At 39.3% G+C, this 22,917-nt stretch overlaps 1 protein-coding gene and 1 long non-coding RNA gene across 2 annotated transcripts in view; one reads left to right on the top strand and one right to left on the bottom strand.

The window, feature by feature from the left end:
- Nucleotides 1–22,917, top strand: part of F5 (coagulation factor V) — a 34,108-nt gene that overhangs the window by 9,199 nt on the left and 1,992 nt on the right. Inside the window, exons 6-24 of the mRNA XM_039717898.1 lie at nucleotides 450–671; nucleotides 1,218–1,383; nucleotides 3,048–3,225; nucleotides 4,285–4,387; nucleotides 4,763–4,974; nucleotides 5,715–5,865; nucleotides 6,500–6,712; nucleotides 8,471–10,409; nucleotides 12,437–12,602; nucleotides 13,728–13,961; nucleotides 14,447–14,657; nucleotides 15,484–15,663; nucleotides 16,729–16,845; nucleotides 17,348–17,419; nucleotides 18,484–18,575; nucleotides 19,859–20,014; nucleotides 20,865–21,009; nucleotides 21,129–21,277; nucleotides 22,035–22,217. Of these exons, the coding sequence (XP_039573832.1) occupies nucleotides 450–671; nucleotides 1,218–1,383; nucleotides 3,048–3,225; nucleotides 4,285–4,387; nucleotides 4,763–4,974; nucleotides 5,715–5,865; nucleotides 6,500–6,712; nucleotides 8,471–10,409; nucleotides 12,437–12,602; nucleotides 13,728–13,961; nucleotides 14,447–14,657; nucleotides 15,484–15,663; nucleotides 16,729–16,845; nucleotides 17,348–17,419; nucleotides 18,484–18,575; nucleotides 19,859–20,014; nucleotides 20,865–21,009; nucleotides 21,129–21,277; nucleotides 22,035–22,217 (4,889 nt within the window). The remainder of the gene's footprint in view (nucleotides 1–449; nucleotides 672–1,217; nucleotides 1,384–3,047; nucleotides 3,226–4,284; nucleotides 4,388–4,762; nucleotides 4,975–5,714; nucleotides 5,866–6,499; nucleotides 6,713–8,470; nucleotides 10,410–12,436; nucleotides 12,603–13,727; nucleotides 13,962–14,446; nucleotides 14,658–15,483; nucleotides 15,664–16,728; nucleotides 16,846–17,347; nucleotides 17,420–18,483; nucleotides 18,576–19,858; nucleotides 20,015–20,864; nucleotides 21,010–21,128; nucleotides 21,278–22,034; nucleotides 22,218–22,917) is intronic.
- LOC120506385 lies at nucleotides 26–9,996 on the bottom strand. The gene is made up of 2 exons (XR_005628505.1): nucleotides 9,861–9,996; nucleotides 26–664 (listed from the first exon to the last, which is right to left on the bottom strand). It is a non-coding gene; the product is annotated as an uncharacterized LOC120506385 (long non-coding RNA).

Genomic DNA, 22,917 nt, shown 5'->3' with positions numbered 1-22,917 from the left:
CCATCCATTGAGCAAATACAAAAGGTTGTCTTAAGTGGGTTTTTTTTAATTTTGAGAAGGGTAGTTACTGTCACTAGGTATCACATCAGTCTTTAGCTTAGATCCTTGCTTTGTTCTTTCCATTCCCTGCCTGCCCTGTTTTCCCCTCACTCCCCAAGCAAGGACAGGTCAGCTTTCCGAAAGAAGGCACTGGTTTTTTTCCCCGTTTTTTGCCAGCTTGTTGTAAGTCACTTTGTCACTTGTAGGTAAGATTTAAACATTTGTCTTCCACTGACACATGATTTTGGTATCTGTTCCACTTACATGCTTCTGAAACTTCCTCTTGTTGAAAACATTGATCACAGCAATTTTTTTTAATGTTTTCAGTGAAGACTCACTTCAAATCTAGGGTGCATGGGGAGCTTGCATGATTTGCCTGTATTCTGAACCCTGTCTCATGTCTCTTTCAGATTTAGAGGCTTGCGCATATGACAACATTAGCTGGCACTTGATAGGAATGAGTTCCAAGCCAGAAATCTTCTCCATTCATATCAATGGCCAGTCCATGGAGCAAAAACATCGTCGAGTTTCTGCTGTTAATTTGGTGGGAGGAGCCTCAACCACCGTAAACATGACAGTGACTGAGGAAGGAAGGTGGCTCATATCGTCTCTTGTCCAAAAGCACCTGCAAGGCAAGGAAACATCTAGTTATTAGGCACCTGAAAAGCTGTCCTTTTCTATGTCTCAAATGGCTTCTGCTGTTTTACAGTGGTACAGTTAATCTGTTTCAGGTGGTTTTGTCATTTCACTAAGAAATTGACCAAGAACCAGACATTGTGTTGGAAGTGCATGGTGAACTGAAAGATGTACTTACCTGCAGCTTTACTGCAGTCTCCACAGCATAGAACAACAGAGATTCAATACTCCAGCATATAAGTCTCTGTAAACTGTTCAGATAAGCATCACTATAAAATTAGTCACTATAAAATTAGTAAGAGCCACCTGTTTCCTGAGAAACTGAGTACTTTCAGCTAAGGGTACTTCCATGTAATGAAAATGTTTTCTGTTTGCCATTTGAAAGTGATATCTTTCAGCAATGATCAGAATTCTGTTTTAAAGAATGAGAAAAATATCTCTCTTATAGGAGGTGGAGATATCTTTTGGGGGATAAAAAACAGCTGAAGTGGTAAGAGTTCCTCAGATGGGAAATCACTATGGTCCTGTTTCCTCTCAATTAGCTGGAATGCACGGTTACCTCACTGTAAGGGACTGTGGGGACAAAGAGCTGAAGAAGAGTCGTCTCTCCTATAGAGAACGTCTTATGGTCAAAACCTGGGACTATTTCATTGCTGCAGAAGAAGTTACCTGGGATTATGCCCCAAGTATTCCAGACACCCTTGACAGGTAAAATACTAGTTTGTCAGTGTAATAGGGAACGCTAACATGAAATCACAGAATAATTGTCATTGGAAAGAACCTCTTGGTATCCAACAGCAAGGCTGGATCCAGTTGCACTGGACCTTATGCAGTTGCATTTTTATTTTTTTCCAAGTACAGTAACCCCTAAGCTTCTCTTGGCATCTTTGAAACTTCACAGTGAAAAAGTTTTTCCTTATATCTAAATGTTCTTCATGTTGCACCTTGTGGCCATTGTGTCTCATGTCTTCGCCATGCAGCTTTGAGAAACATGTGGTCCTGTTTTCTCTATAATGTCAATTTGATAGTTGAGGTTAAACATAAAATGCTCCCTTAGCTATGCCTTTGCCTGACTGAAGAAAGTGGAATTTTGCTTCTATGCCAAGTGCTCTGGCTCCTTGATCACCATGGTGGCCCTTCACTGGACTCTCACCAGTGTCAGTGACTTTCTTTGCTGAGAAGCCCAACAGTAGACACCTTCTTTTTCTTCTCACAGGGAGCCCAAAATAACAAGATGACTGAGGAATTGTACAAAGTAGAATACAAGCTTATTTTCTAAAATACTTTTCAGCATCAGTTCTGCTGAAATAAACAATCCTTAAAAGGAAGAGAAAGGGAGGAAGGGAATATTTCTGGAGATTAAAAGTTTTTAAAAGTTCAGTACAATAAAGTGTTTAGGGAACAGGAGAAAGCTCTTTATAAATGATATCTGCACAGTACCAATATAGATGGACGGGAAGTCATAATAAATAAGTCTGTTGGGCTATTTTGCTCAACTTAAGACAAATCGAAGGAATTCTGTAACATACATGATGTATACAGTGCTGTCAGTGCACTGTGGGGTTAAATTTGCAATCTGTCAGTTCCCCAGTGCTATTTGTGCCTTTACGAGCCTTTACAAGCTGATATTCATAAGAATCTTTAAGGATTTAAGCAGAACAAAACAAATTCCTTATTCTGTGAGGGTTATAGTTTCATATGCCTTCTTAGAAATACATTGTTTGCACAATTCATTCTCCTTTGGCATTTGCTTCCCTTATGTGCTCTTGAACTGCACAGAACAATCTTTTATATCTTTCCTCCCAGTCACACTGCCTTACTTAATAATCTCAGTTCTCTGATTTTTCCTCCTTTGTTCAAAACTTCAGAGTTTATCCCTTTTCAGTAACCTTTTTTCAAGTGTGGGTGACAGCAAAAAAAAGTTTGAAACCTCAGTATAACACTACTGTATAGTGCCTGACTGCGATTAAGATTGTGTTCCTATTTCTCCTGGAGTCTTTGCTAGTGTGAGCAAATTGGGATTTTTTTTCTCCATGCTCAACTAGGCCTTTGAAAAAGGAGAACAGTGATTTCTATCTTACCTTGAAAGTGTACCTGCTGCTTCAGTTTGTTTCATACTTGTATGTACACTGTTAAATTAAATGTAAACTATGATATTAATTGGTCATATGTAAAACACAAGTAATGATTGAAGATTCTTCTTACCTAATTTAGGTTAAAATTTGGGGTGAAAAGCATTAGGTTAGTTTAGGGTTTGGATTTTTTTTTCAAGCAGTGACATTTCTAACAGTTGCTTAAATACTAATTTTGTATTTTAACAGATGCTGCTATTCAAGTTTTGTTGATAATTTTTCTTTTCCTTTATTTTTAAGACACTATAAATCACAACACTTGGACAACTTCTCCAATCTCATAGGTAAAAGGTATAAAAAGGCTATTTTTACACAATATACTGATGCCAGCTTCACTAAACGTCTGGAAAATCCTCGTCCCAAGGAAACTGGAATCTTGGGCCCTATTATCAGAGCTCAAATCAATGATAAAGTCAGAGTAAGTTACACAAATACAGGAAATATTTATACTATAGCATGCTTTTCATTGAGGTAGAGATACAAAGGAATTAGTGTGATTTTTGTTGTCTTTCAAATAATATAGCTAATGTTCTAAATATTGGCCCTGTTAAAAGGTATGATCACAAGTAACAGTGTTTAGCTTGCATTTTTCAGTGTTCCTTCTATAATTTCCATGATTGTGCTTTATTTTACATAAACATGCTTCAGTCACACACTCTGTAAAATATATGTTGACACTGGTCCAAAATGGGATAAAAGCCCTAGACCTATGTGGACTTCTTAGGGCATTTGTGAGGCTGAACTTCATAAGCCTCTTGTTTCTTATGCTGATATTTTTTCTGGCTGTTTTATACAAAGGTAATCAGTTTCCATAATCAAATGTTATTTCATGAGGTTATACCATGAAACTACAAAATATTTGCATTACAACTTGTGCTGCCACAACATCCACTTGTCTTACTGTTGTCATTTAATGATGCATCACAAAGTTCCATAACCTTTAGCTTCTGTCATTTCCACCATGACTCTGTGGTTCTGAATTTGAGCTTAGCATGTTCCTTTTTTCCTTTTTTCCTTTTCTCTTTTTCTTTTTTTTTTTTTTAATCCCAATTTTGTCAAATAGGCAGGAAATTTTGCCTTTTCTGTACATATCCACTCTGGGAATTAGAATCTGGGACAAGCTTTGGTTTTAATTTTTTTTCTCTGATAATGAAGGTTTGTAAGAACTTCAGTCAGTAACTTTGTATTTCCAGAGATAGTATGTGCCTAAAAAGAACAAGTGTTCTTTTTAGACCTTCCAGAGCCCAGCTGTAAGCAACTGAACTTCACTCAGTGGGGTCTACAAAGTCCAGCAGAATGGTAACAGCATTTATTCTTTGGGTTTATATATCAAACAATACTTAAGACACCCTTTTGCCTTTCTGACACTTTCTGGGCTAAAGCCAGGCAAATTCTACTGCAGTGGTAACTTTATTGTGTATTCAGACAAGGATTTGTTGAATCCTAATTGTTTTTTTTCATTTACCTATTAATATAGATTGTATTCAAAAATAAGGCCAGTCGACCCTACAGTATTTATTTCCATGGAGTGACACTTGCAAAGAATGCAGAAGGAGCTGATTATCCTCTGGATCCCACAAGTAAAAAATTTGTGAAATACGTTTTTGCATATCACTAACTGTTACGGATGGTTTTGTTGCTTTGAAGGAGGTGCTGTAGCTGGGAATGTGCATGACTGGGAGACCTCAGTTCTGTGCTCTGCCTCTGCTTGCCTGTTGTGTTGCCTTATAGAGAAACCAAGGTATTATCTGCAAAGCAGAGACAAATACCCTCTATTAGTTGTATTAGTTTTCTATTCTTGTTTGTGATTTTAGAGAGACAAAGGTTCTTGCTGAATTTCAGTTATCTCAAGGTAGCTTTTAATGGCCAAACTACACCAATATAATTAGAAGGTGCAGCTTGATACTAAGAGCTGTCTCTGAATTTGTATCATTACTGTTCTTGTTTTTCCTTAGGCAATGGCACCCAGAGCAGAGGAGTTGAACCAGGGAACATGTACACTTATGAGTGGAAAATTGCTAAAACAGATCAACCCACTGCAAAGGATGCGCAATGTATTACAAGGCTGTATCACAGTGCTGTAAATATTGAGAGAGATATAGCCTCTGGACTGATTGGCCCACTTCTGATTTGTAAAAGTGAAGCACTGACGCAAAAGGGTGTGCAGGTAACTTGTTTGGGCAGATTTTGCTCAAATAATGCTATTTATTCTACACTGAATTTAATTTTACTAGAGAACTGTTCTCTGGAGAGCAGTTAAACCAACAGGCTCCTGAAGAAACAGTCCTGTAACTGTCCCCAGCAGTAAAGGAATTATGTTCTGTGTTTCTTAGCAAGCACTAAGAAAGGTCAACAAAAGGTCAGCCTGACTTTAAAGTCTATTTCTAGACTTGATAATAAATTTTCCTGCTATTATTTTCATACTCTGGATCTAATGGTTCCTTTCTGTAACAGAGACAACTCCACAGCATCTGACAATCTCAAGCACAATGAATCTAGAACAACCAGAACAGCATAGGAGTTCTGGGAGAGGGCTTCCCTTTACCAGTTATTGAAATCTTGCTTGGCAAAGACTTTTTCTCTCCAGCATCACTGGAGAGAAAAAAATGTCAGAAGCATTGTCAGGTCAAACCAGAAGTCTGGTTCTGTTACAGAGAGCCCAGTCATAAACCACCTGCTGGTGGTGTATCACCAGCGCTAGAGGCTTGCTCAGCGTTCCACTGCAGGTTGGTTGCAGTAGTAGGATTGAAGTCTGGAGCCTCTACTCCCTTCCACATAACCTATGGATAACACTTACCAGGACTCTGATGAAGCTTGTGTTGCTTACACAGTAAGAGGTTGTAGGATTGAATTTTTAATATGTGTGTCTGCTGATAAAATATAACTGCTGTGTTGATTGTTTTTCAGAAAAAGGCAGATGAGGAGCAGCAGGCAGTGTTTGCTGTGTTCGATGAAAATAAGAGCTGGTACCTAGAGGATAACATCAAGGAGTACTGCAGCAACCCAGCCACTGTTAAAAGGGATGATCCCAAGTTCTATAACTCGAACATAATGCACAGTGAGTGGAATACTGAGATGAATAATAGCTGAGCACTCAGTGATTGCTTGTTCTCAGAAGTACATGTGATTGGGGAATCCTCCAGAGAGTCAGTGAACTTCTAACTGTGCCAGGTGGCACTGGACAGAAAAAGGAAGTATCATAAAATTAGAAAGGTTGGAAAGGACCTCCTAGATCAAGTCCAGCCTCTCACCTAATACCAGTGTGCCCACTAAAACATATTGCAGAGTGCCATGTTCAATCGTTTTTTGAACACTCCCAGAGATGATGACTCTGCCACTTCCTTTGGGAGCCTGTTATAATGGTTATATACTCAGTGAAGAAATTTTTCCTAATATCCAACCTGAACCTCTCCTGGTACAGCTTGAGGCCATTTCCACTTGTTTTATTGCTAGCTGCCAGGGGGAAAAGGCCTACCCACACCTTGCCACTAGTAGCTAGGCTGGATCTGGACCCTGAAGCAAAGACAAGGGTTAACTAAATTTTGATGCAGCACCCTGCTGCCTTAGAGATAATATTTTCAGATACCATGGTTTCAGCCCTGTGCCAGTCTCTTTCCAGTGCACTGACATCAAAGAACAGGAGGTTTTAAAACAAAAATACTGAAACCACTTTTTCTTTGCTTTCCTTTTAGCAATAAATGGCTATGTGTCTGACAGCAGCGAAATCCTTGGGTTTTGCCGAGATACTGTGGTTCAGTGGCACTTTTTCAGTGTTGGCACTCATGATGAGATTGTCTCTGTTCGTCTTGCTGGACACTTTTTTCTGTATCAAGGGAAATACGAGGATACATTGAGCCTTTTCCCAATGAGCGGAGAATCAGTCACAGTGGAAATGGACAATGGTGGTAAGTGATGGAACTGTAGTGTTTGACAGCTCTTCTAAGACATTATTTAATCTCCAGTCTGTAAGGGCTTATCTAACTAAACAGGGGAGAAAGCTCTTCTGATAAACACAGTGCCAGAAAACATTGAATCATTCACCAGTGCAAGTGATGTGCATGGAGTCTTGCTGGCTACACCAACTTAGCATAATTGTATGCTGTACTGAGGTTCTTTTTGTTGGTCATCTTGTGATTTGTCTTTTTTTCACTTCACAATTCATACTGGGGTTAGTAATGATAATTTTAAGGTAAGATTCTTCTCGGAAACTGGTATGAGCTCCATTGTATGATCTCCCGGTTTGCCACATTCTTGTCTATTCTGAGCATTCTAAAATGGGCTGAAACTGCCAAGTTCTGCTGGTCATTACTGGGCAAAATGGCCACACTTGACCTTAGGCTTGAGGTCATTCAGCAGCAGTAAAGTCTGCCTGCCTGAACTGGGTCACTGGTCTGTGGGATGCATCTCAATGTCTAGAATTAACACCATGTCTTGGAAGAGGGGGCATCAGAACCCATGTAGTTTAAAGTTAAGGCATTACTTCCAAAAGGACAGATTCTGTGTCATTGAAATCTGTGCATTGTGAGTGATAATTCTAACTTCCTTCAAGGTTAATTCTAAGGATAATTCTAACTTCCTTATCGCATTTAAAATATCTTATTTTTAAATATATATATATTTTATGTATTGCATAGCATCAAGACCTTATAGCTTAAAAATATTTAAGTGGCCTCTGTTGCTCAACACTAGAGAATCATTAGAACTCTATTAGACTTTATGGAAACCTCCCCAGTAATAAAGTTATATTTTTACTTGATTTTGGTATGCAATCTATTCTTTCCACCTAGGACATGTTTTCTTTGATAAATTTGCTGTTAGAAATCAGGAAAGTTGTGCAGGTCACTTGAAGCTGATCAATACAGGAAGAATTGTATGTGACCTTTTCAATAAAAAACCTGTTTCTCAGGGTGTTAGTCTGTCTATGCTGTATTTTCTACTAGTTCCAAAAGCAAGGTGTAACAAGCAAAGAACTTGATTTGATGTTGTTTAGGGAAACAGATTTTATTTTATTCTCTGAAGATTCTAATTTCCAATAGAGAACTTACCTTGTGATGAGGTTTTGGAGGAATTATTAAAACCTTTAAATTAATCTGAGATGCCTCAGATTGGCAGCTTAATGGCTAGTGTTATATTGGAAATTCAAATTGCTTTGTTCTTATTTTACTTAGTAGAGATCATCCATGATTCATCCAAAAGCTTTTAAAATACAGTGTTTGTCAGATGTTTGTCAGCATTGTCTCAGGATGCATTTGCTCTGCTCAGAATGTTCTATCTAGGTAGCAGTGCATGCACCAGTAAGGACAGGATAAAATTGAAACTTCATCTTGAGAGGTCTCACCCTTAGATCCAGATCTAAACATAGGATCCTTTAATTTGTTTCTTTCTTTTTCACATCCATCTATTTCATGGGTTATTTTTGGATTCAGGTTCTAGTTACAGCTTAATCTGTGGAAAAGAGTTCCATCTCCTAGATGTATTTATATGTGCTCTTATTTGTCTACATTTAATAATTCTTTTTCATTGCAGTGAGAGCTCATTAATATCCCGGATGAAGATTAGCAGTCTGCTATAGCAGGTGCTGTAGAAGCAGCACCAGCTATTTGCCTTGACTGCTTACATGACTGACAATGTCCATTCTCATAACACTTTTATTTCAACTGCAGGTACTTGGCTTTTGGCATCCTGGGGCACCCCGGAAATGAGTTATGGCATGAGGCTGAGATTCAGAGATGCGAAATGCGACTATGAGGAAGATGAAACATTTGATTTTGTGGCTTTAAGTCCCACCAAGACTGAAAGAAAGGCTGTTACTACCTCAGCTGAGGAAGTTGTGCAGGAAAATGAAGAAAACAAGGAGGAATCAGATTACCAAGATTATCTGGCTTCTTTTTACTCCATCCGAGGCTCAAGAAAGGCAGCAGGTGATGAAGAAAAACAGAATCTTACAGCACTGGCCTGGGAGCAGTATGAAGACCTTGATGTCACAAGTTCTGAAGTGGCAGTTGGCTCAGGTTGGACAGCTATAAATAGCAGTGGAACAACAAACAACTCTAAGTTCTTAGAAACTCATATCACTCCTCTTCCCCCAGTCAAGGCTGAAACATTCCATTCAAATCACACATCAGTCACAGCAGAAAAGGATTTATTTTTAGCTTCCGCAAGTGATGGAGAAGCTGACTTGGTATTTGAGAATAGAAACCAAAGCAACTATGAAATAGCTCACAATAATATGTCTGCAGATGAACATTTGCTGAGCAATGGGGAAGGCCCAGTGAATATTGCAGAAGAGCTTCCAGCTGGTGGAAAGGACTTTAAACCTTTTCCAGAAAAACATCAAGAGCAAAGCACAGAAAGAGGAAATTATACCGCTAACAAGAAAAGGAAAAGGAGAAGCTCACTGGCCATTAAGTTTTACTCTGTCCAAAAGATGAATGCCCTTCTAAATCATATCCGAAATAAAAATGTCTCATTTTCTGACAAGACTTATGCACCTCATTATGTGCATCATACAGAGAACACATCCAATGAAGCCATGATGGGAACTGGCCAACTGCCAAATGAATATGATGATGATCTGGAAGAGGAGGGAAAGAAGATGGAAAATGCCATGCACACAGTTAACTTGACACTGGATTTGGACCTCATAGTAGGAGATGGGTCTAATGCATCCAGCCTTTCTGAACCCAGGATATCCAAAGATAAACCGGCAGATGTTGTTTCTTTAGAATATATGTTAGACAATAAAAACCCTAATTCCAGTCCTGCTGTAGTGAAGAACTTAGTAGAAGCATCATTGCCCGGGGCCAGGAAATATTCATCTAAAATGACTAGTGAGGAATGGAATTTGGTGTCTGCAAAGATGATTCCGGGATTAGAGCCAAGCTTAGATAAATCTGCTGGTGATAAGTTAAATCATCATGGCAGAAATGGTACAGCATCCATAAATAAGGAGGATATGAAGAAGTATCAAGGGTTCTCACATCTAATGGGGGAAAACCAGAAAGGGAGCCACATTCACCTAACTCAGAAAGGAAAGGAGGGAAACAACAGTACCTTGACTTTATCTGGAACCTTCATCAAGATCCGAAGGAGAAAGAAGGAAGACGCAAAAATTACCTACTTGCTGCGCCCACGGAGTAGATACCCCAAAAAGCCCAGCAATTCCATGGCAGGGTTTGGCCGTGTGTTGTTTCCGGGTGGGACCAACCACACAGCAGCGCCGTGTTGCACAGATGCCACCAAGGCAGCCAGTGAGGTCAGCCAGAGGGTGGATGTGAACAGAGCCAGGCACGGAGAGTCTCTGAGTAACACCCTCAGCCCGCGGCAGTTCAGGCCATCCATCACAATCGGGCTTCCCCGAGCAGACGGCGACTACGAATATGTGATAGGAGAATCCTACAGCGATGAGAGCTCGGGCGGGGAATACGAGTACCATTATGTGAGCTTTGATGACCCCTACATGACAGACCCCAAGGTGAACATTAGCAGGCAGCGTAACCCTGACGACATTGCTGAGCACTACCTGCGCAGCAGAGGAAATAAGAGAAGATACTACATTGCAGCTAAAGAGGTCTGCTGGAACTATGCAGGATATAAGAAAAGGTTTGCCTAAATCATTTGCTTTCACTTGGCACACCATCCTGAAATTTCCTTGCAGAATGTTGATTCACATGCTGATAAAGTCAAAAGCATCTGTAATGTGCCATCTGATTTCTGACATTTCAGTGGCAGAACCATAAGAATTTTCCACGGGAGACTCACCCCCCTTAGAAATGTCAGAGTGAGATTACCATAATCAAGCACAACACAGTTAAGAACTCTTTTTTTCTTTTTAACTCCCTTTTGTAGACTCGCTAGTAACAGTATTTAATACATAATTTATAAAACTCACTGTGAGAGGTCAATAGGGAATCTTGCTGCTTGTTTTGTTCTACTTGAATGTTTTACTTTGTGCTTCTGTTCTTGGTACATGTACACAGGACAGAGACCTCCTTGTGCAAAGTCTTTCCAGGAATTTAATGGACTAACTGATTGAATCTAGAATGGGATGTGCTTATAGGTAGATGAAATCAGTTTCTAGCACTAGCAGGAAATAGTTCTGGTGTCTCAGTTCTCTGTTGGAAAATAGGATAACAGCACTTTCCAACCTCACAAGGCTGCAGTATTAAAAAGTATATGAAAGCTGCAAGGTGTTTAACCACACTGGTGACTGCCTTATATTAAAAGTAAAAACAAAGCTGCTCCTGCTGTTTAGAGAAATCAGAAGGTGACTTGATCACAAATCCTAATGCCGGGGGATTTTCTTACATTTTGACAGGCAAGACTTACTACTGTGCCACAGCAAAGAATATGTGAGAATATACTGAGAGAATCACTGTACTAAAAAATCACTCTCTTAATTGATACAGGTTAGGTTCAGTGTTCACCTAAAAAGGCATAGAATTCCTTGTCACTTTTCATCAAAAAGCTGAACCAAAACTTGCATAACTTTGGATTTTTATCAAAGCAGCCAAAACAGGAGCAAGAATATTTTCATTTTGCAAAATGAATCTCCAAACATAGATTATTTCTTAAACTGAATTTCCATTTCATTTGATGGAAATAAAAATAAAAATAAAACTTTTTCAGTATTCTCCAGGTTTACTCCTGCCTCATCTCAGTCCGTATAAATGGCACTTGCAAAAATAGCAGAAACAAGACAGTTTCTTTGGGCACTTGCAAAATCAAGAATTTTTTTATACTTAGACCTCTATATAGGTCTCTCCAGCAGTGTTCATACTCAGCTGATGTGAGCTAAATAGTTCCAGTGAATTTATGAGAGCCCATGGCATATCCTGTCTCAGTGTGTTGAAGAGCTAAAAGCAGCTTTTCTGCTATGTAGCTTATGTTAAATGTCTGTTTTTTGCAGAATTGATAATAAAGCAAGATTTGTAGGTAATTATAATAGCGTTTCAGCGCTCCTATTTAAGATCTGAACAACAGTTTGAAGGTGTAAGAGTTTATTTTAACACCAGCTAAATGCAGGTATTATCAGATGTAAATATTTGAGAGACGGTATGGTGTAGGTGATAGGCTCACTACACTCAGCCAAGCTCCAATTCAGATTATTAAGGCTAAAAAAAAAAAACAGGAAAATAGAGCTCAGATGGGTTTTGAGAGACTTGTTGGAGTTTTTCAGGGATAGTTTACCAAATGGTTGGGGGATCTCTTATCCAACTGTAGAACTTGAATTGCTTAAACATTGCAAGCCATGATTTTCAGAATCATCTGACACTCATTTTGTAGATTCACAGAAGGTTGGAAAACACCTTTAAGATCATTGAGTCCAACCTTTAACCCAGCCCTGCCAGGTTCACCACTAAACAATGTCACTCAGAACCATATCCACATATCTTCTAAACACTTCCAGGGACCAAGACTCAACCACTTCCCTGGGCAACCCTTTTGGTAAAGAAATATTTGCTAATATCCAGTCTAAACCTTCCCTGACAGAGTTTGAAGCCATTTGAGTGTTTATTCTTTATATTCACAGAATTCTAAAATGTTTCTGCTGTACGAGTTGTCAGGTTTTATCAAAGCTATTATTTCTGATTCCCTGTGTGGGATTTTAATTGGGGTTTTCCTTTCAGTGCAATGAGGAATGACAAAACCTGTAAAGATGGCAGCAGACATAAGGTGATTTTCCAGAGCTATACAGACAGTACCTTTTTGACTCTTCAGGATGAAGATGAATATACAGAACATCTTGGCATCCTGGGACCAGTTATTCGGGCTGAAGTGGACGATGTTATCCTAGTAGGTCAATGTTTTGATTGTGTGTGCAGAATAAGATTCTTACAGTGATCTTGGAGTGTGACAGAATGTATCTAAAAATACCACAATTTTTTAAAAGATGATGGAGGGGAAACAGTTTTCAAAGCTAGAAATTGCACTGTGAACTTGTAAGCACTGTGATGTGTTTCTTTGAAACATATCTTTTTTCTCTCCTGTCCACAGCAAATTAAATTCTGTTTTTCTTTCTTATGTTTCCCAACATTAAATACTGGCTCACTGGTCTACTGTAAAATAAGATTCAGGTTTAATGTTAATGAAAAATGAGTTGTCTAAACTTAAAAATTAGTATATGTGTGTTCAAGATTAAGATATACTTTTTGGGAAAATACACAATTTCCTCTAAAAAGTTTTGCTATGTAAATGTGCAGGATTTTATTAGAACTGTCAACAAGGATGAAGAGGAACCATATCCCTGGTGACACTGAGATATATTTGCATTAGGAAGCACTGCTGTAAAATTTCCCTTCTCTTATTCTTCTTCATCCAGTCTTCCAACACACAGGGATGGACTTAGGGAGAATAGATCTCAGTGCTTTCTGCTTATTTCAGTAGGAGTGCAACAGGAACTTACCAGGCTATGTTTAAATCATGAGTCAGAGAAGAATAAGATATTGCAGCTTGGGAGTGATATTTTCTAAGAAGAGGTAAATAAGTAATCCTACTATCCTGGTGTTTCTCTGGGAGAAGTGGAAAGCACGGATTTCAGCAAGAATGATACATTCAGAGGTCTAGAGTTACTATAACAACTGCAACAAAGCATAAGAGGTAGACTCCCCATTTCCCTGCTGGCAGTAACTAAGCAGCTCCAGGTATGAGGGGCAGCAGTAAATGTCCTAGGAGCCTCGACTTGGTGGAAGACAGGGAGCTAGACTTGTGATTTTTCAGAGAACTACCTGTATCAAAGGTGGAGACTCTGCATGGAGATGCCTGGAGATCAAAATCTCTCTCTGCTGGCTTTTCCATGTACAATGTAGCCTGTAATCTTTATGCAAATCTTGATCTGGTTTGAGGTCATGGAAATATAGTGTGTGGGGACTTTGGTTTAGGCCTGAGTTTGCTGAATAGAGTCTATTTTGGGTTTTTTAGGTTCATTTTAAGAATCTGGCATCCAGACCATATTCTCTCCACGCCCATGGAGTCCTCTATGAAAAGTCCTCTGAGGGAAGCGTTTATGATGATGAATCTACTGCTTGGTTTAAAGAAGATGAAGTTCAGCCTAATAACAGCTACATATATGTATGGTATGCAAACCGGCGATCAGGCCCTGTGCAGTCAGGAGCAGCTTGTCGGTCCTGGATCTACTACTCTGATTTAAACCTGGTAAGGGAATGAAAATAGAAGTGGTGGTGTTGCTGGGGTTGATCACAGAACCATAGAAACACTTGTGTTGGAAGGCATCACCAGAGATCATCCAGTCCACCACTGCAATTCAAGCAGAGTCAGCTGGAGTAGTATATCCAGAGCCAATGTTCAGCTGGGTTTTGAATATCTCCAAATGATTCATGGCTATAGAAGTGCAAGCTGCAGAACACATTTTTTGATAGCTGTCCTTTCTTTTGGGCTCGATGTTCCCACCTGACATTAATCTCTTGCACTCATTTAAAGCAGGACATAAAGTATGGAAGAATTTGAACTGGGCAACTCTGGTAGACTGAGCAGGGAAGAGTAAAGATAGAAGAGAGCAGTAATTCTAGGACCTGCTTTAGATTTTTAGGGGCTGATGCCTTCCTGCAGAATGCTATGGGGTTTTTCTTATCTTTTCGGAAATCCACTTTTACCATTAATATGAGTTTATTACCTTCTAGGAGAAAGACATTCAGTCTGGTTTGATAGGGCCAATACTGATCTGTGAAAAAGGATTCTTCAGCAAATCAAACAGCAGCAGGACATATACCCGAGACTTCTTCTTGCTTTTTATGGTCTTTGATGAAGAGAAAAGCTGGTACTTCGACAAACATTCTGGAAGGCCTTGTAATGAGAAGACACAAGAAATGCAGCAATGCCACAAATTCTATGGTACCTATTTCATTTTGCCAAATATGCAGTTTATTGGGGTAGAGGGAAATATGTCAGGGGAAGTATTTCAGCTCATGGTCATTTTCAACATGCATAAATCCCCCACATTAGTTATGTGAATTTTTTTTGTTATCCATTGTACTGATAGCAGTCATGGGTTTACATGTAAAAATTAGCAGTGATGGGAAATTTGCTGTTAAAATAAAGAAAGGATATATTAGACTGAAACTTTCAACAGAAAACTTCTCTCTTGCATTCACATGTATATTCCCCCCATTAAAAGAAAAAAAGAAACAAAGAAGTCTTCTTTGCAATAAGAAGCAAGTACCCTCACATCTTCTTGCAAGAAATTTAAAAATATTTTAATAATTTGACCAATCATTATTGACCAATCATTATTTTAATAATTTGACCAATTCCAATATTGAGGAATTTGAAGCAGCTGTAGAACAGCCCTTCATACACCTCTCCATGGATATAGAGGTATGTCAGTTGTACCTGTGGAAATGGAAGCTTCAGAAAGAGTTTTGGATAGCTGTCCTTTCTTTTGGGCCTGATATTCCCATCTTACATTTAAATATTTTTGTTTTTCTGGCTGCCATGTGCTGCTACCAAGCTGTGCTCAAATCTTCTGTTAAGGTCCCTGGATTTTCTGAGTTTGTTTACATGCACCGTGAAGTGTGTTGCACTTGAAATTGGAAAAAACTATGTTTTTCCCAAATGCATTGCTTCATTAAATATGTTGCTAATTTCAGTAATTACTTTCTAGCACTTTGAGACCTGTTTTGTGATCAGTTTTCCTGACTAACAATCTTACTATTTTCAGCTATTAATGGGATTACCTACAATTTGCAAGGCTTGAGGATGTATGAAGGTGAAACAGTCCGATGGCACTTGCTGAATATGGGTGGCCCAAAAGACATTCATGTTGTTCATTTTCATGGACAGACTTTCATAGAACAAGGAGAGCCAGAGCATCAGCTTGGTACTTACACTCTCCTCCCAGGTAAGCATCAGAGCAGAGTAAGTTCTAAGGGGTGACCTCTGCAGTTTGTCATTATCATACCAATTTAAAGGTCTCCATATGGTGAGAGTTTGGGGGTTTTAATGTCCAGGTAAGTGATACAGAACAGAAATGAGAACTGTACGCCCTAGGAGAATTCTTATTCTCTCTCCAGGGAGAAAGAGGCTGTAAGTATTCATTAGACTGCAGGATGAAATCCTTTGCCCCATCAGTGTCAACAGTGCCAGTGTGCAATAACAGCACTTATGAAGCCTGTATTGCCAGCTACAAGAATTCAAGAAAGAAAAAAGACAATAAGGAGATCGAAATAATAGGACTGGCTTGGAATACTAGGAGTTTTAGTGAATATTAGGGGTAGTTTATTCACTATTTTATTTCATTATTGTTAATGTAGTGCTTTTAATTGTGAAATCTACATATTTTTGTTTAAATGGGAACCAGAATTAGCTGGAATTACCTGGAGCAGTAACTAGGAATACAAGAAAAGCAATGAAAACATGTTCTGTGCTTTCTAAGAAGTGTATCAAGCAACTGAAACCATACCTACTTCCTGCTTAATCCTTGGCACGCCTAGAGCATGCAGAAAGTGAGGGGAGGGCCCATACTTCTAATTTTCCCACTTCTACTTTTGGCTTCTTTATATCCTTTTCATTACTGGAACAACACACTGGCACAGCAAGAGTAAGAGTCATAACCAGCTCCACAGACTTACCATTATGTAATAAACTCTGTTCACTACACTGTTCAGCACTGTAGTTAATGTGCAGATATCTGTTGTTATGTACAGGCAGCCAAGGTTTTGTACTTTGAACCATCACCAAAGGTTGGGTTTTGATCTGGCAACCTGATTCCAATCTCAGTCTCCAGCTAGATCTAGCTTGCTAAGAAAAAAATCACTGATATGGTGGAAGTTACTGCTCTCATTGCAGTGTGTATTTAAATTTTCTGGATTAGGTCATAGGAAGGTCTTTGGTTTAAAATTCAGCCTCACTCATATCAGCCTTTTAACACAAATGTTTCTGATACATTTCATTTCCTTTTTTCAAGGCTCATTTAGAACAATTGAAATGAAACCACAGAGACCTGGCTGGTGGCTTTTAGACACTGAAGTAGGGGAATACCAGCAAGCAGGAATGCAGGCATCCTATTTGGTTATAGAGAAAGGTATGAACTACAGTGGGTTTTGGCTGGGAAAGTCAAGTTATGAAGTCTTCTCTACCCTTTCAGGATCACTAGAAATAAATTTGAGAGATTGTTCTGCAAAAAACCAAAAAAGAACTTAGGAAATTATTCACATTTAAGGACATGGTGGAGTGGTCACTGTAAATTTGTTCTAGAAGAAAAAAAATTTAGCTTTCAGCAATACTAGCTTTGAAATATTTAGCACACTACCTTTATTCCTTTGGCATGCTAGCTTTGAATTTGAGGTTTCCCTATGGTGACCAGTGGATTAATGTGTTGAGAGAAATTGCAGAGATTAATTTAGACTTCGCTGGGAAGAGGGTGTGTTATAGAATTACTAGATAATAATAATAAAAATTATTATAATTAATAGTGTACTAGAATTACACTATTGTCCTGAGTGGTGTTGTCTTAGATTTCACCAGAATATATATTGGAATAGCCTTCATTTTCTTCAACCACAAACTTACTGTGCTCCCTTCAGAGTGCAGGATTCCAATGGGCCTGGCAAGTGGGGTTATACTTGATTCACAGATTGATGCTTCACATCACATAGGTGAGTTTATCCTTTAAAAGGTCTGTGCATGCTCCCGAACACCCCCAGTTGCAGTTCTGTCTTCTTTTGGCTTCTCCAGTGTCTTTCAAGATCAGTTCAGTAGTGAATCAGCTGTCAGGCTAAAGGTCTCACCAGTGCTGCAAGCAGAGACTGAGAGCTCTGTTAGGTAGCCATCATCATTGTATTTTAAGTGTCACAGGTCTGCTATCAGTGTCACAAGATGGAGAGTCAGGGCCCTCTGTTTGTGGCCTGCTGGATGATCAGGAACAAATCCAGCATTTTTTGTCCCTTGGATTCCCTGTTTGAAAATAACGCCAAGCGTTCAAAAAGGTTTTGAGATTTGCATGCAGTGTGAGATGTGAAAGTACAAAATATATCTGTTATGAAAGACTTAGGAACCCTGACATCCAGAGCAATTACAGAGTCTTTAATTTGTCAAGTTTATCTGTGGTACAAAAGTGGGATCATTACTTAGAGAATTTTCTTAGAATTTTACACGGACAGTGTCAAATCAAGCTGTACAGGTTACACACGCATGCAGGAATTCCCATCCTTTCCCTTGAAATAAAAAATAACTTCTTTTGTGAAACCTAATTTTTTATGGATTTGATTTTCTTTGTTTCCCCACAGAGTGTTATGAAGGCTTGAAAGCTGGTTTGTAATATACATTCTATACCAGTTTTTAACTTGGAAACCTTGTTATGCAAAGAGGAGCTCTCTTCCATTAATGTAGAGCACATTTGTGTCTGATCCTTCTGGGGGCCAAAATTTGTTTAGCAAACTAAAGACCCTGGCTCCAAATTAGCAGACAGTACGTTACATAAAAGTCTATTTTTGTCATTTTGCCAACTTTAAAGCTTTGCAGAGTGCAGATAACTTTCAGTTGCTGACCATGTCCAAATTATCCTAGATTATGGTTTTAGACCTCTTGTTTGTATTTTTTTTTCTTTAATCCTTTCGTTGGGGGGTGGGAAATTTGTTAGCCAACTCAAAGCTAATAACAGCCTCAGTTTGTTTTTTCAATGCCTCTTAAAATTATTGCTTTATTTGTATTTTCTGTCTAGACTATTGGGAACCTAAGTTAGCCCGATTAAATAATTATGGAACGTACAATGCTTGGAGTACTACAATGGAGGAAGAACTCCCTTGGATCCAGGTAAAGTACAACATAATTGAGTTATGATTTTCCTACAGCTTATTTTAGAAGGTCAAGCTGCTCTTGTCACTGAGAAGACTGTTGGGGAAGACTGAAAAAAATGTGGCAAGATTCTTCATGCCATGAACTCTTCTTCTTTCCTGGGGTTACCCAGTATCTGCTGCTATTGAGGCTCATTAACTGGACAGTTACCATCACAATTTAGATTGTAAATATTTTGTAGGTAAATGGGGTCATTGTTTCTACTACTTTATTTTTCCTTTGTCTACCTAACAGTACATGTTTGTATGTATATGTTTGTTAAGTGATCATTTAAGGTGTCATATGCTCAAGCCTTGATTCAGATAGTTTTTTCTTTGATTTGTTTGCTGCTGTCCCACTTGACAGAGCTCAGTTATCTTCACAGGGAAACTAAGCTTATAATTATGACTTCAAGCTCTCTATCATTCAGTCACCTTACTTCTGTGTTTTTCTGCCATCCCAATGACTTTTGCACTACATAGCCATTTGCATCCAAATTTGGGGAGAATAGTTGATTTCTTATAAATCTCATTAAAATTGGTTGGAAGACAAGAGAGACTCAAGTTCAGCAGGTGGCTGTTGTGTTTGATTTGCCAGCATTTGACATACTGGCAAGTTAGTGGAAGTGAAGTAGGGGGAGAAGGTTGGGAGATCTGATGTGGAACTGTAAATAACATTGGGAAGAGAAAGAATTTAACAGGGGGCTGTGGTGGTGAGAAGCTGAGGTTGCTGCAGTGAAGCATGCAGAGGTGTGGAGGGCATGTCCCAAAGAATGAGTTTCACTGCTGACAGGCACACCTTCCAGATTTGTTTTTATGTGCTAAGTGCTTAGATATGGTATCAGCAGGAATGGTGGCTTTTCAGCACTTCAGAATGTCATATGCCTTTCTGCAGCCTTCGTAACCAAAATTAGAGGTGGCTTCTAAAAGTGTGAGCCTTTAATTTCTCTGTGCTCCTTTACCTATCTGTAAAATTGGGCCAGAGGGCAAGTTGTGCCTACCACAGACACACAGATATTTTTGAGGTGCCTTTGTGGTGCAGTGCTGAACCCTGTAAAATGGCTCAGCATTAAATGCTGAAATTAAATGCACACGCAAAACCACAAATTAAATGAGAGAGCATTAATTTGATAGATCTCTGATAGATATTCTGGAATCTGTTATTGCTTTAGAGAATGTTAGTGTTTGCATATTAAAGTGCCAAAGAATTATATGGGTTTTGCTGTGCATTATTGACTTTATAAACACTCTTTGCTCTTGTAGGTGGACTTTCAGAGACAAGTTTTGCTCACTGGGATACAAACACAGGGAGCCAGGCAGTTTTTAAAGTCCTTGTACATCCAGAAGTATTTTCTTGTTTACAGCAAAGACAAACGGACGTGGAGCACCTTCAAAGGAGACAGCTCACCGACAAGAAAGGTTTGTCTGTGCCATGGGGGTTGCAATAACCTAGGCGGCATCACTGAGTGATACAGTGAGTCTTAGTTAATGTTAGAGAAAGAGTGGAAAAAATTGTGGCCTTTGGAGCCTTAATAGGTACAGCTGGAAACCCCAAAGGGCATTTACCAAACTAATGAAATTCTGACTAGAAGACAAATTGTAAGGTGAGGACCTACCTCTACTGGGATTTGGATTGGCCTTGTGACCTTGACTGTGTGGAGTCTGGCTTTCTCACAGGCATCTCTCCCTATATTATTTCCTAAGGCCATGGCAGCTTTTTTGAAGGAAGCAGGAAGCTGAACTAAAAATCAGCCCTTTACCTCATTTGGGATTAGATTCTGCTTCTTATCCCTTCCTTTGATGTGTCCCAGCAGATGAATTTTCAACTGTCTGATTTGCCTGCAGAAGGCCTGTGTGCTGAGTGTGGTTGTATGCTGAAAGAGGTTCATCTTATGCCCAGCTGCTCCAGCACTACCAGCCTATTACAGCTCCCTTCAATTTACACCAAGGTTTCTGTGGTACAACTCCCAAACTGAAAGCTTGCTGTCTTTTACCTCTCCTTTTTCCTCTTTGCTCGTGTATTTTTATTGACTTACATTTAAAAAAAGGTTCCTTATTTAAACGGAGGCCTTCAGACACTTCCAAATATGCTAATATGGGACCATGAGATATTTCAAGTGGCCCTGCACCACAGGGTGTGCTATCACTGTGGATGGGGCTAAGGACATAAAAAAGACTACATTTGTAAAAGAGCAGGCTTTCAGCATCCAAACTAGTGTTTGCATTAAATTAAGTATGTGTGGGTTTTTAATTTTTTTTCTTTTAACAGATTTTTGAAGGAAATTCCAATGCCTATGATGTAAAAGAGAACAGCATTGATCCCCCTATTATTGCTAGGTACATCAGACTCTACTCCACTGAGGCCTACAACAGGCCTACTCTTCGCATGGAGCTTCTGGGCTGTGAAGTAGATGGTGAGAATTGGTCAATTGCTTCCATTCTGACAAACTGTGGGTCTTCTCCATTCCAATACTGTTGCTTTAGCTGTGGCCACTTGGGTGTACTGGAGATGACACTGTGCACCTCTCAACAGGTTGCTCTTTGCCACTTGGAATGGAAAGTGGAGAGATCAAGAATACCCAGATAACAGCCTCATCTACTAAGACATCCTGGTTTAACACATGGGATGCTTCACTTGCTCGTCTCAATCAGAATGGAAAGATGAATGCCTGGCGAGCCAAGGTAACAAGAGAACAACAGGGAAGGCAGCAGGGCCATCTGGTTAATAAATTGGTGCTGCCTGTGTGGTCATGGTGCTTCCTGCATGCTCTGTCCAGTGCTGAGCAGATAGGGTCACTTCACAACTATCCTTTGGGAAGAGCACCACTCAGCTCTTTAGCAGAAAATTTGTTGAGCTTCTGGCAACAGCAGTGACATACTTTCAGAGATGGATGGTCTCCTCTGGGCCACAGTCTGCAGAATTTCCCTGTGGGAATAGCCTGTTTAATTTCAGGAGATGTGTGCAATTTAAATATTTTTCTCAAAGGGGTTAAAGAAACCCATTCTGAGTTGGCTTATAGGCAGTGCAGCTTAGTGGATCTGGAGGTGGGTGACCTTCAGCAAGGCATGTGAGCTTCTGTGTCTTTGAAATGGAGCTGCATTTCTTCACAAAGCACCCTGAGATATGATGGAAGCTGCTCATTTGTATAAGCATTTGGTATTAGTGTTAAGTATTAGTATTAGTTTTAACACTGGGGGTAAATCTGTTATATTTCATTATGCATTGGACATGAAAGCTTAAATCTTAAGACTCCAAATACACTACCTGCAGTGATAAAGTTAATTATATAGGTCACTAAGAATGCTTGTGACTTGCCTCAGGCTTTATTCTTCTGGACTTCTTTGATACAGTTTTAACTACCTGTTAACGTGCTTTTCACTTAAGCAAATACAGACATTTACATGTTTGCTAATACACAAATTTTCATATCAATTGTAGTTTAACAACAACCAACAGTGGCTGCAAATTGATCTCCTCACAGTTAAGAAGATCACTGCTATTGCTACGCAGGGGGTCACATCCATGTCAGCTGAAAACTTTGTGAAAACCTATGTTCTTCTGTACAGCAATGAAGGCTCTGAGTGGAAATCCTACACAGAGGGTTCAAGCTCAATGCCAAAGGTATCACTGTTAGCCCAGGAAAATTATTTTTTTTGTTGTTTTGAATTGTTTGGTTTTAGGTGCTGGACACAATCAAGGCTCAAAGGCAGAATGCCCAGCGAAACTGATATTCTCACTGGACTGTAAAGTGCTAGGGAGCTGAGGTTACTACAGATAATGCCACAGTACCCATCTGATTTTAGTAATCATGATTAATCATAATAAAAGGAATGAACGCTGTATCTGCAGAGAATGCAGCCAAATTGTGATAAAAGGAGCTGACACTGTTTGTAAAGGAGAACATTTAGTTTGAATGCACAAGGACATTTAATTTGAGTGAATAATGGATTCCCCAGGGCCTCTTTTAGTTTTTTTTTATTTCTGCCCTGATTTTTTAAGTGAAATTAATGATAGTGAGCAGTATTGCTATAGCAGAGCTGGGGAATTTCATGTACCCACAGAGCAAACAGAGTATTTTGTATTTTTTCCTGTATTACCACACCAACCTAACCCACAAGGGCTATTATCAGTGATGAAATAAGGGGAGTTTGAGGGTTTGGTCCATTAAAAATTAGAATGGCAAATTTTCTCATAGAAACAGAGGCTGTTTAATCCATTCAGACTCAGGTACTGCTGGCCTGAACTACTTTTAACCCAGCACATTAGGAAGAGACTTGTTGTGGTCTTGTTTAAAACCAGAAATGAGCCAGTCCATCTACCC

The sequence above is a fragment of the Passer montanus genome, unplaced genomic scaffold (assembly GCF_014805655.1).
Source record: "Passer montanus isolate IOZ18808 unplaced genomic scaffold, ASM1480565v1 scaffold39, whole genome shotgun sequence".
Lineage (NCBI taxonomy): Eukaryota > Metazoa > Chordata > Aves > Passeriformes > Passeridae > Passer > Passer montanus.
Note: the sequence above shows the minus strand (reverse complement) of the source record. Positions and strands in the feature narration are given on the sequence as shown.